The sequence below is a fragment of the Mastomys coucha genome, unplaced genomic scaffold (assembly GCF_008632895.1).
Source record: "Mastomys coucha isolate ucsf_1 unplaced genomic scaffold, UCSF_Mcou_1 pScaffold23, whole genome shotgun sequence".
NCBI lineage: Eukaryota > Metazoa > Chordata > Mammalia > Rodentia > Muridae > Mastomys > Mastomys coucha.
This window is the reverse complement of record NW_022196906.1, coordinates 38,068,847-38,079,466: the sequence shown is the minus strand read 5'-3', so window position 1 is coordinate 38,079,466 and position 10,620 is coordinate 38,068,847. Positions and strand designations below refer to the sequence as shown.

General features: G+C 53.1%; 2 protein-coding genes and 1 long non-coding RNA gene across 5 annotated transcripts; 1 reads left to right on the top strand and 2 right to left on the bottom strand.

Moving 5' to 3' along the window:
• Nucleotides 1-48: 48 nt before the first annotated feature.
• On the bottom strand, nucleotides 49-2,010 carry C1qtnf5 (C1q and TNF related 5). 3 transcript variants are annotated; one of them, XM_031345336.1, is made up of 3 exons: nucleotides 1,917-2,010; nucleotides 1,283-1,549; nucleotides 49-945 (listed from the first exon to the last, which is right to left on the bottom strand). In XM_031345336.1, the coding sequence occupies exons 2-3, from the start codon at nucleotides 1,494-1,496 to the stop codon at nucleotides 428-430; spliced, it is 732 nt and encodes a 243-aa protein (XP_031201196.1). In that variant the 5' UTR covers nucleotides 1,497-1,549; nucleotides 1,917-2,010; the 3' UTR covers nucleotides 49-427. The 3 variants fall into 3 exon arrangements, with proteins under 3 accessions (XP_031201196.1, XP_031201194.1, XP_031201195.1); XM_031345334.1 differs by having other exon boundaries at nucleotides 1,283-1,698; nucleotides 1,796-1,985; XM_031345335.1 differs by having other exon boundaries at nucleotides 1,796-1,985.
• Nucleotides 646-6,282, top strand: LOC116073426. The gene is made up of 2 exons (XR_004111796.1): nucleotides 646-939; nucleotides 6,172-6,282. It is a non-coding gene; the product is annotated as an uncharacterized LOC116073426 (long non-coding RNA).
• On the bottom strand, nucleotides 2,044-7,498 carry Mfrp (membrane frizzled-related protein). The gene is made up of 13 exons (XM_031345332.1): nucleotides 7,258-7,498; nucleotides 7,070-7,172; nucleotides 6,846-6,959; nucleotides 6,571-6,744; nucleotides 6,228-6,441; nucleotides 5,879-6,009; nucleotides 5,647-5,766; nucleotides 5,447-5,523; nucleotides 4,472-4,620; nucleotides 3,927-4,057; nucleotides 3,692-3,820; nucleotides 3,036-3,163; nucleotides 2,044-2,952 (listed from the first exon to the last, which is right to left on the bottom strand). Exons 1-13 carry the CDS (start codon nucleotides 7,309-7,311, stop codon nucleotides 2,728-2,730), a joined length of 1,749 nt encoding a protein of 582 aa, XP_031201192.1. The 5' UTR covers nucleotides 7,312-7,498; the 3' UTR covers nucleotides 2,044-2,727.
• Nucleotides 7,499-10,620: the final 3,122 nt, after the last annotated feature.

Sequence of the window (10,620 nt, the reverse complement as noted above, 5' to 3'; positions counted from 1 at the left end):
CCCCCCCCCCCCCGCCCTGTGCATCCTCAGAAGAAAGGGAGAAACCAGTGGGAGGATTTTAGGTTTATTAAGTGACCTCTGAGAAAAACGCCTGCTCAGGGAGCAGGAGATGGAGTCAGGGACCTAGAAGGGGCACAGGACTAGGAAGGGAGCATCCCACCTTGGATTCCTGGCCCAAGAACCCATAGCTGTCAGCCTACCGCATTCTAAAGTCCTGGGCAGAAACCCAGCCACTGCTGCACGCTGTCTGTCTTAACCTCAGGCAGCCTCTGTCTCCATTCATTGCCAGCAGTGGGACCGGAGGTGGCTCCCTCTCTTCCTAGGCATTCACAATATTCCAGGGGGCCAGCCCTCCTGGTATGCGCTGCACGGGTCAGTGTCACACCCTCCACTAAGGAGCAAGTGCCAGCTCCGGGTTCACTGTATTTTAAGCGAAGACTGGGGAGCTGTGCCAGTCAGAATAGACGAGAAATCCAGAGAACGTACTGTCTGTCTTGATGCTGGCATAGATGCCAATGTAATCACCCACGCCCACCTGCACCCACACCTGGTCCTCAGGTTCTAGCCTTACCATCGCACCCCCTGAGAGTGAGGCTGGCTTGGGCCACCCCCCGAAAAACTGGAAGAAAGAGGCGATGGACTGGCCATTTTTGACAAGGTCAAACTGCAAGCTGGCCCGGTAGACAGTGGCATGGACGGCAAAGTAGTAGACACCAGGCACTTGGCAGGTGAACTTGCCAGTAGTGGCGTCATAATGTCCCTGCTCATTCAGCAGCACACGGTCGAAGGGGAGGGGTGTGTCGGCTGGCGGAGGTACCCGGCTCTCTGATCGCTTGGCACTGAAGGCTGATCGCGGGGGCACCGAACACTCCCCTGCAGGCCCGATAGCCCCCGTGGGACCTGCCTCTCCACGCGGTCCGGGCTCCCCACGTGGCCCAGGTAGTCCTGCAGGGGATGGAGAGGGGAAGGGGAGAAATTAGAAGCGGCAGCAGAATACAGAAGGGTGACTATTACCATCCCTAAGCCTCCTAGGCTGTTGCTCCCTGGCTGTTGTCTCCTGCTGGGAGCAGATCTGAAGTGCTGAGCAGAGGGATCAGGGTTTATGATTCCCTGGGGCTGACTCACCCCCTCCACCCACAGCCCCACTCCAGCCGACTGGAATGGAGGGAGAGTAGCGCCCCCTGGCGGGACCCTTAACCCCCACCAAAGGATCCACCAAAGAGAGCAGTTTGCTGTGCTCACTAGGATGCACCCATGCACTGCAACGAAAATGACTTTTTACCTGGTCTCCCGCCCTCGCCTTTCTCTCCCGGAGCTCCGGGTGCACCGTCGCGGCCATCACGGCCGTCACGGCCAGGCAGGCCTTGGCTGCCATGGTGACCTGGTGTGCCTGGAAGGCCGGGTTGCCCGGGACACAGACTGGGGATCTTGTTGTCATCCAGAGGAGGAGAGCCTGATACCAGAACCAGAAGCAGCAGGGCAAGAAGTGGCCTCATGGTGGTGACCCCGGAGGCCCAGAACGCCAGGATCCTCTCTTGTAGTCTGTAGGCTGGGCAGGACCAGAGTTGGAACCCAGAATCTTGGGACCAACCTCGCGCCCCACCCAGGTGGAACCCAGTAGATCCCCGCCCTACAAACATGCCTTTGGGGTTGAGCACAGTGTGATGGGATGAAGATGAGGGTGCCCCACACCAAGAACTGGGAAAGGAAAGGAGAGACAAGCCTTCCTCCGTCCCCAGGCGCCCAGGCTTTCCCACAGTCCCCTCCCCCACTTACCCTCCTCTGTCAAACTCACCCCTCCCGGCTCCCCAGCACTCCCAGCTGCTCTCTTTGAATGGCTTCCTCAGACCCTCCTGCTGGCCCTGCTCCCACTCCTATCCCAACCAGGCAGCCCCTGCCCTGGCTGACTGACTGACTCCTAGCTTCTGGTTGCTCCTTGCCGACTCCACAGCGCTCCTCCCAGACTCCTAGAGGAAACCAGTTGTTCAGAGGCCAAGAACTCCGGGGCTGGGAAATAGCAGGGAAATAACTCGTGGTGTCGCCCCGGCGGCCGGCCAAAATTGTGGGGATGTAGGGGGTGTGGAGAAAGGAGGAGGAGGAGAGAGTGGAGCCTGCATTACCAAGAGGCTGAATCGTGAGACAGACACTTGGGGCTCCAGTTCCCAGGAGCTAGAGGGAGGGAGGAATGGGATAATGATGGAGTCCAAGGTCAAAACTTGTAGTGGGGGTGGGGGTGGCGCAGGGGTGGAGAACTGGATTAGTAGGGGGCCCAGGGTGAAGAATTCCAAAAACAAGAGAGCCAATTGGACCTCCAGGCTTAGATTAGGGTCCTAGCACACCAGCTGTCACTCAAAACAGTTTGTTGACTACATCAAAAAGCTTGAAGGTCAGGTGACAGTGAACTTAAATGGAAAGCAGGAAGTCAGAAGACAGGGAATCAGGGTCAGAGGCTTGGATAGGAAGTCTGCTAGGCTGTCCAGTGGCATAGTGTGGGGCCTGGTCATTGCCTAGGGCTGTCTTGGTAAATAAGAGCTTATGAAAGGTGGAGGAAAGATGGGGTAGTCCCATTCGTCCTGGGCAGGGTGAGAGTTGGAACTGGTCCTTTTCCTCTCTGAGAAGCACCAGAGAGGATGTGCAGAGTCCCATATCCAGGCCACCCTTGCCCTTGTTTTCTGCCTGCCCTGCCCACCCACCCATATAGGTAGAGGAGGATGGGCAGACAGAGAGTCAGGGCTGGGAGCAAGCTTCCAGGCTAGCTGCCACAGGCAGCCTGTTGCAGTTAAAAGGCCAGGGGGTGCCCAGTAATGCCAGGCTAGACTGGCACTGCTGCTCTGCCGCCTGGCAGACGGAACGACAAGGGGGTAGGATAGTGCCCAGAGAGGTGCATCGAGGCACAAGCAGCCCACAAAGGAACCTCTGGAAAGTCTGGTAGCAGGGTAGACTTGTCAGACTCTGTGGGAGGAAAGATGGCCGTCAGGTGTCCAGTCTCCACGTGCCCACCCTTCCTATGGTCTCCCTCCTCTCTGTCCCAGCACCTTGTAACCTCTGAGGATGTCTGTCACCTCTGTCTGCGTGGCCAGGCCCACCCAGATGTTAGGGAAGGCTGTGGTATTGTAGCTTAGTCCAAGGCACATCTCCACCTGGACAGGTTCACAGGTCAGGTCTGTAGAGGGGAGGGTGGAGTCACTGTGGGGAGACGACACTGCCTGGCCATTGTTTCCACACACATCATATGCACTTCTGAGTCTCTCGAGAGGCAACCACAGAATGGTTTGGTTTCACGTACTCCAAGGAGCCCTGATGTTTTCCAGAGGCTGTTTGGCAGCCTGTACATTAATATAGGCCCCTCTGATCTTAGGGAATGTGGAACACCCAACTGGGGACCCCTTGGGACCACTTCTGTTGTGTGGTCTGTGAAGTAGGCTGTGGAGAGGGACTCTGAATGCCAATGTAGATGAGTCTCAAAGCCCCTCTCCCATTGACTCCTACATTCCTGTGTCCCTCTCAGATGACACTAGTGTACAATGCCATCACCAGCTGAGATCCCCATCAGGACTCCTTGAAGTGGTCACAGGATGAGGAGAGAGAGGCCCAGCCAGGCACAAGGAGGAAGGAAGTGGGCTGAAGAAAGTGTGGTGGGAAACCCTGCCTGTTCTGACTGGCAGGACTTGCTCAGATTAAGGCTCCTTACCTGGTTGTGGTGACAAGTGGCTGCTGCAGTTGTCATTGCTGTCATTTGCACAGTCTTTCCATAAGTCACACATCCATTGCAGATTCCTATATCCATCACTCTGGCAGAACTCTCTGGGCCCACAAAGGTCTGTGGGCACAGGGGCATGCCTGTACCTACTGCCCTCCAGGGTACCCTTTAATGATCCTTGGGAGGACCCTCTGTTGCCCACATCCACCTGCCCAGGGGAACCCACTCTCTGTAGTATTGACGGCCTGGTAGATGGCTAAAAAGCCCCCATTGCTGATACCAAGATCCGTCTTGAAGATTACAGCCAGCTGGTGCTTCGAGGAGACGAGGTAGGGTGGTGGCTCTGCTCCACAGAACCTGCTTAGGGCAGAAAACTATCCTGGGCACAGGCCACTGGCCAGCTCCTAGCTCTGGGCTGGGCTCTTGGCTATGCCAGGGCTGAGGCATGGAGCTTAGGGTCTGGGGACTCATGGTATTTGTTACAAGAAGTATGATATGATTCTTAAACTTGAGCCACTTTGAGATGGGGAGAGTCAGGGAAGATGGGGAAGGCAAAGAGGCTCTTCCTGCAAGTGGGAAGAGTGAGGCCAAGCAACAGCCGAAGTGAAGGGCTGGCGTTGAGAAAGCACGTGTTGTCTCAGGATGCCAGTGTAAGAGATCTCTAGTCTATAGAGCATCTGAAGACAGTGAAGCTGGGGACTCCCTTGGGCCTAGCATGTGGAGCCTAGCCTGCAAGATGGGGGATGGGTTGCCTATTGCCCTGATTAGTACCTGCCCAGGAAGCTGAAGGTTCCTGGATTGCTGGCCTCATACACCTCCACGTAGTCAAACTTGCACTCGGCCTGTGCTTCCAGGCTGAAGTTGTGGAACTCTAGCCTTATCCTGTATCCCACAGGCACTTCGATGTACCAGGTACAAAGCTTGGAGAGGGGAGACATGATGTAACCCATGGGGACCTTCCCCTGCCCCAGCCTGAACATGCAGGGGCTTCTTTGCTCAGAGCAGACTAGGCAAGGTGTGAGTGGTTGTAGCCTACCTTAGTTCCATTATGGTGCCTTTTAAAATAGGAAGTGTCAATCAGGCATAGTGCCATATACCTGTAATCCCAGTGCTTGGAAGACAGAGTTCAAGGCCAGCCCAAGCTAGATATCAAGTCCCAGAGCAGCCTCCTGAGCTACATATAGAGACTGTTTCAAGAAGCCAAGGACCAGGGATATAGCTCAGTGGTGAAGAACTTGTATGACCCTGGGGTTGATCCTCAGAGTGGGAAAAACAACAACAACAACAAAAAAATGACCCAGCAGATGTGGGGTACAGGTGCACACCTTTTAATTCCAGGCAGAGGTGGGTGGATCAATTCCAGGCCACTCATGGCTACATAGTGAGAGCCTGTCTCAAAATAAACAAAAACCCAGGCCTGGCATAGTAGCTCAGACTTCTAATCCAAGCACTCAGGAGGCTGGGGCAGAAGAAGGATTCTCACCAGTGACAAGATCAGCATGGTCTGACTGGCTCTCTATGACATTGTCTATCCATAAATAAATGTCTTTTCAAATTGTCTAGTCTTGGAAATAGATATGTTTACCCAGCCTGGAAATATCTGGTATACAGTTGGTGCTTAACAATGCCTCCTGGCCTGCATAAACTTGTTTTATCAAGTATATTCCCAGGCAGACTGTTCCCAGGCACACTGACCTAGCCACTCTAGTGTCTCGTGTCTTAACATCCCGAGGGCACTGCACTTACCTGTTGGTGAGGGTAGTGCTGTGGGTAGTTTGGGGTAGAGAACATCCCATAGAGCCCAGTCAGGTTCCCTCCACACCCTGTAGAGAAGTCAAGTGGCTCATGAGTGGCAAGAAAATTCTGGGTCAGTGCAGGGTGTCCCAGCTTGAACCTGGGACAGAAGCCTGAAGATGTGCCTGCCCTGTCCCACGCTGGGCCCATACCCTTGGCACTGCAGTTGGCCTCATCACTGCCATCAACACACTCGGTAATACCATCACATACAGAGTCATGCTTCAGGCAGAGGAGCAGGTCACAGTGGAACTCATTATGGGCACAACTCCCTGGAGGAGGGCAAGAACCATGTGGAGTCAGAATCCCCCAGAGTTTCCATCCCTTTGGCTGGGAGTAGCTGAAGGAGAGAGGTGGCTGGGGACATGGAGGGAAGTCACTTACAATGTCCAGGGGCCACCGCTTGGTACCAGGCCTGGAAACCAGACCCTTCCACATCATTATCAGAGACGAAGGACACACGGAGGTGGCTGGTATTGGTGTTTAATGTGGCAGGAGGTGTTTTACCACACACCCTGTAAGAAAGCCAGGTAGGGGTGATGGAGGCTCTGAACTAAGGTAAGAAACAGATCAGAGGAGGGAAGTGAGTTCCCCTAGGCCGCACAGCAAGGTGCTGGCAGGGGAGGGGTCAGAGGTCAGTTCTGTTCATTTTCTTCTAGTCCAGATTTTTGTTTCAGTTCCCAGCTTCTGTACCCTTCAGACATGTGGGATTCCCTGGAAGCAGAGGACCCACCTGAGGAGAGGGCCTGTAGGCTCTGAGATAATTTCCAAGCGATCAAAAAGACAGGTGAGCATACTTTCTATGCTGAGTGCTTGAATCTTGAGCTGTATTGTCTGGCCTGTGGCTACCTGGATATGCCAGACGCAGTGGCTGAGGGGTGGATAAAGGTCTGGATAGTTGGGGCTGCTGAAGAAACCACTGGGCCCAGAAAGGAGTCCTCCGCAGGCTGCAGGGGGTGGGGGTCAGAGTTCAGAGGTCAATAGGAGAGAGGCCTTCCCCACCTGCAAGTTCCCTTTTCTGGGCTTTCCTCCCCAATACCATCTTGGGCCTTCTCCAGAGTGCCCTTGAGACTTACTGGTCTGGTGTGTAGGGCTCATGGCTGCCTCCTGCTGCCCTGTGATTTCTGGGGTGGTGGTGGTGGTGGTGGTGGTGGTGGTAGGGGTGGTGCTGGGAATGACATCCATGGGGGTGAGGCCTCTGGTAGGCAGTGGGTTCTTGGTAGTCCTGGGGAGGGATGTAAACTGCAACTCTGAAGGCAGGCATAGAAAAGTGTCATTTCGAGGAGCAGGTTCCTGGGGGCTGGCAGAATAGCTCATGGGCTCTCCATGTAAAGTTCTTCCAGTTACTTACGAGCCAGGATGACAGCCAACAGTAGCCCCAGCAGCAAGAGCAGCAGGCCACTGAGCAGCAGGATGCAGAGCCAGGAGAAGTGGCAGTCGGGCTGTAGCCCCCGGAGACGCTGGGCTGTAGGGAGGACATGGTGGGCTTTTGAGAGACACCCCTGTGCGGGGCGTCCCTCACACCACCTTAGTTCCTGGGTTCTCCCTTATGCTGAAGCAACCCCTGATGGTTACCATGCCAGGGAGCTTGGAGCCTGCTGCTGACATCTCTCTGTAATGCTGGTGGAGGGCAAGAAGGCCCTGCTTCTGGGTCGAAAGCAGGATTGCAGAACTCTGTCTGGAATGGAAGGCAGAGCCTTATGGGCTGGGACTTGCAGGTTCACTAGGGACATCTTGGGAGGTGGGTTCCATGTCAGCCTTACCTTGCTCAACTCAGTTGCCTCTGGACAGAGGATGACATCGGCATAGTCCTTCATGGCTTAAGACTCAGCATGACTTTCTAGAGATTCCCTGGTACCCAAGACCCCCAAGGGTCCACTCCCTGGTCACAAGCCACTAATCAAAGAAGCGACCTTTGCTCTTGAGGGACAAGGAAGTCAGGAGACACCTGTTCTCTGGCTGCCTCTGGCAGAATGGTTGGAGCCCCAGGCTATTGAGGCTCCAAGTAGGGGAGGGAACTGATGCGAGAAGGAATTCACAAAAGGCACGGAATGGTCCTTAATCCAACTCAGCTGAGGATGCTGAGGTCAAGACCCAGGCACTGAGTAGCAATCCTTAAAGGCACAGGCAGTGGCTGCAAACACCAGCAGAGAAAGCTGGGTGCTCTGTGGGATGTGGTGAGGGGGGTCACCATGCCGCCTTCTTCACCCAAGGTATGGAACGAGTTCCTGGGGTGCTGAGCTTGGTGACTATGATTGAAGTGCAGGCATCGGAGCCTCAGGTGAACAGACAGATGCAGCAAGTGCTGAGGTCTCGGAGGTGGGCTGCTTTCCAGGGGTGGCAAAGTCACAGCCCGCTACTCCCATCCGAGGGGCGAGGTTATCAGCTTTGCCTTTCCTTCTCTTTCCTCTCTTTTAAGAACAATTCTTGTCTTCTTTTTAAATTAAGATTTATTTACTTTATGAATATGAGTATACTGTCACTGTCTTCAGACACACCAGAGGAGGGCATCAGATCCCATTACAGATGGTTGTGAGCCACCATGTGGTTGCTGGGACTTGAACTCAGGGCCTCTGGAAGAGCAGTCAGTGCTCTTAACCCCTGAGCCATCTCTCCAGCCCCTCTTTTCCTTCCTTCTTTTTTGTGATATGGTCTCATATTGCCCAGGTTAGCTTCAAGCTCTCTATGTAGGCAAGGATGACTTTAAACATTTTCTTTGTTATTATATATATATGTATCATATGTATATCATCCATGTATATATGATTATATATCAAGACTAGATCTCGCACTTGAACTCAGAGCTTGCTTGATTTCTCTTGTCTAGTCAGCCGGCCTACTCCAGGCACCATGGATGGGACTGCTATGTCTGACTGGCAATCACAGCATTTCTGTGGGTGCTGGACATCTGAATAGCAAGTGCTTCTCACCCACTAAGCCATTTCCTTGATAGGTTCTGGAGCTTCTGAGACTCCAGTCTGTACTCCCCAGTGCTGTGGAGCAGCACAGAGCAGGGCTTGGGCCCTTCATGTGTGCTGGGTTAGCACGCTACTGACAGAGCAACAGCCCCGAGTCTATCTTGTGTTGTTGTTTGGTTTGGAGACAGGGTCTTGCTCTGTTGAGCTAGCCTTAACCTAGGAGTCCATCCTCTGACCTTAGCCTCCCTGGAGTTGGGAGTGAGTCTTCATATGTGGGTGAGAAAGGCCTCTGTTACATTCATCATCTTTGTTACAAGACAGAGGGGAGAATGCAGGAAGCCTGGCATGGGATTGAGGGGTTGGTTCTCATGTCTGGGTCCCCAAGCCTGCAGGAGGGAGGATGGGTGGGAAGAGGTTGTCTGTCATTGTGGCTAGGTCAGGTGTGGAGTCTGGCTGTTGGTCCTGTTGTTGTCATGGGGTAGAAAGGACATGCTGCATGTCCCACTCTGGCACAGCCGTTCCGGGGATAAAGGCAAGGGGCTGCCAGTCTTTTTTGTTTTATCACAGTGCTGGGCAGGGCTGAGAGTCTGGAGATGATGTCTTATTTCCAGCTATTACTTGTAGAATGTCTATAATGCTTTAGGCCCTGGGCAAGAGGTCTTACACATTGTTTTCTCTCCTTGCATATGTAAGTCAACGAAGTAGCCATTTTGCAAAAGGTGGTATTAAGATGTTAAGTAACTTCCCCAAAGTCACACAGATGAAAAATAAAGAGAGGCATTAAAACAGCTTGTTTCTGCCCTCAGGAAAGAAGTCTTTCACAAGTTCTCCATCTGCCCTCTCAGAGGCCTGGCTGCTCCTTCCTGGACTCAAACACCCAGCCCAGCAGCCCTGGTCTTTAGGGAAGGCTAGCTTTGGGAGTTGCAGGGGCAAGTGTCTGGAAGAAGCTGTGAGAGGAATCCTTTGGCCATAATAAGTCTTTGCTCATTCTGGTTGGGTCACACGGAGCAGTAATGGTCCAAGGGACGAGTTTGCAATAGCTAATCATTGTGGTGCATAGCTTTAATCCTAGCACTTGAGAGGCCGAGGAGGAAGATCTTTGTGAGTTTGAGTTCAAGGCCAGCCTGATCTACAGAATGAATTCCAGGACAGCCAGGGCTACATAGAGAAACTCTGTCTCAAAAGAGAGAGAGAGAGAGAGAGAGAGAGAGAGAGAGAGAGAGAGAGAGAGAGAGAGAGAGAGAGAGAGAGAGAGAGAGAGAGAGACTGAAATAGAGACAGAGAGAGACAGAGAAAGAGAGAGAGACACTGAGACAGAGGCAGACAGAGACAGAGAGTAAAAGAGAGAGACAGAGACAGACAGAGACGACAGAGAGAGAGACTGACCTAGAACCTATGGCCTTCCCTGCACTGGCATGTGATGATTTGCTGGAGTCTGCAGCCACTGGGCCTGGCTGGGTGATGAAGCAGGCAATGGGGTCACCCTCATCTTAGCAGCATAGGACTTAGCAGGAATAGTTTCAAAGTGGGGCTCGGAAGCTTCTTAGTCTCTCCACCCAACTCAGATTGGATAGAATTTATTACAGTCATGACTTGGTGGGATATAGGTCAGCACAGTGGAAGCCCTTTGTACAGGGCCCGCCACTTGTCTAGAGGACTGGGACTGAGCCCCCAGCCATCAGGGATGAGCCACGTCTCAAGTTACCACATCTCCAAATTCACCTGTGTTAGGCTCAGTGAAGTCCCATTTCTCTAAGATATGAGTCTTCTGGCAGCCAGGAGACTTGAATTTGGCTCTACACAGGGGCTCAGCGACTTGTTTCTTATTCTACTGGTGTAGGGTTTTTTTTTGCTTTTTTTTTTTTTTTCTCAAGACAGGGTTTCTTTGTGTAGCCCTGGCTGTAGACCAGGCTGGCCTCAAACTCAGAAATCTGCCTGCCTCTGTCTGCCTCCCAAGTGCTGGGATTAAAAGTGTGCATCACCACAGCCTGGCTGGTGTAGATTTTTTATTCTATTGGTGTAGATGGGTCAGATGACCTGACCACAGTCTGGGAATTCCAAAAGTTTTTTTTTTTTTGAATGTACCTGTCTGGAGCCTAGGTGGAGGAGAGCATTGACACCAGAGGCATGAAGCCCACTAGAAAATCATCTCTAAGGTTCTGGGGGCAAGCCATGTCGTCTATCAAGGAGGGTGCTATCCCAGAAGCC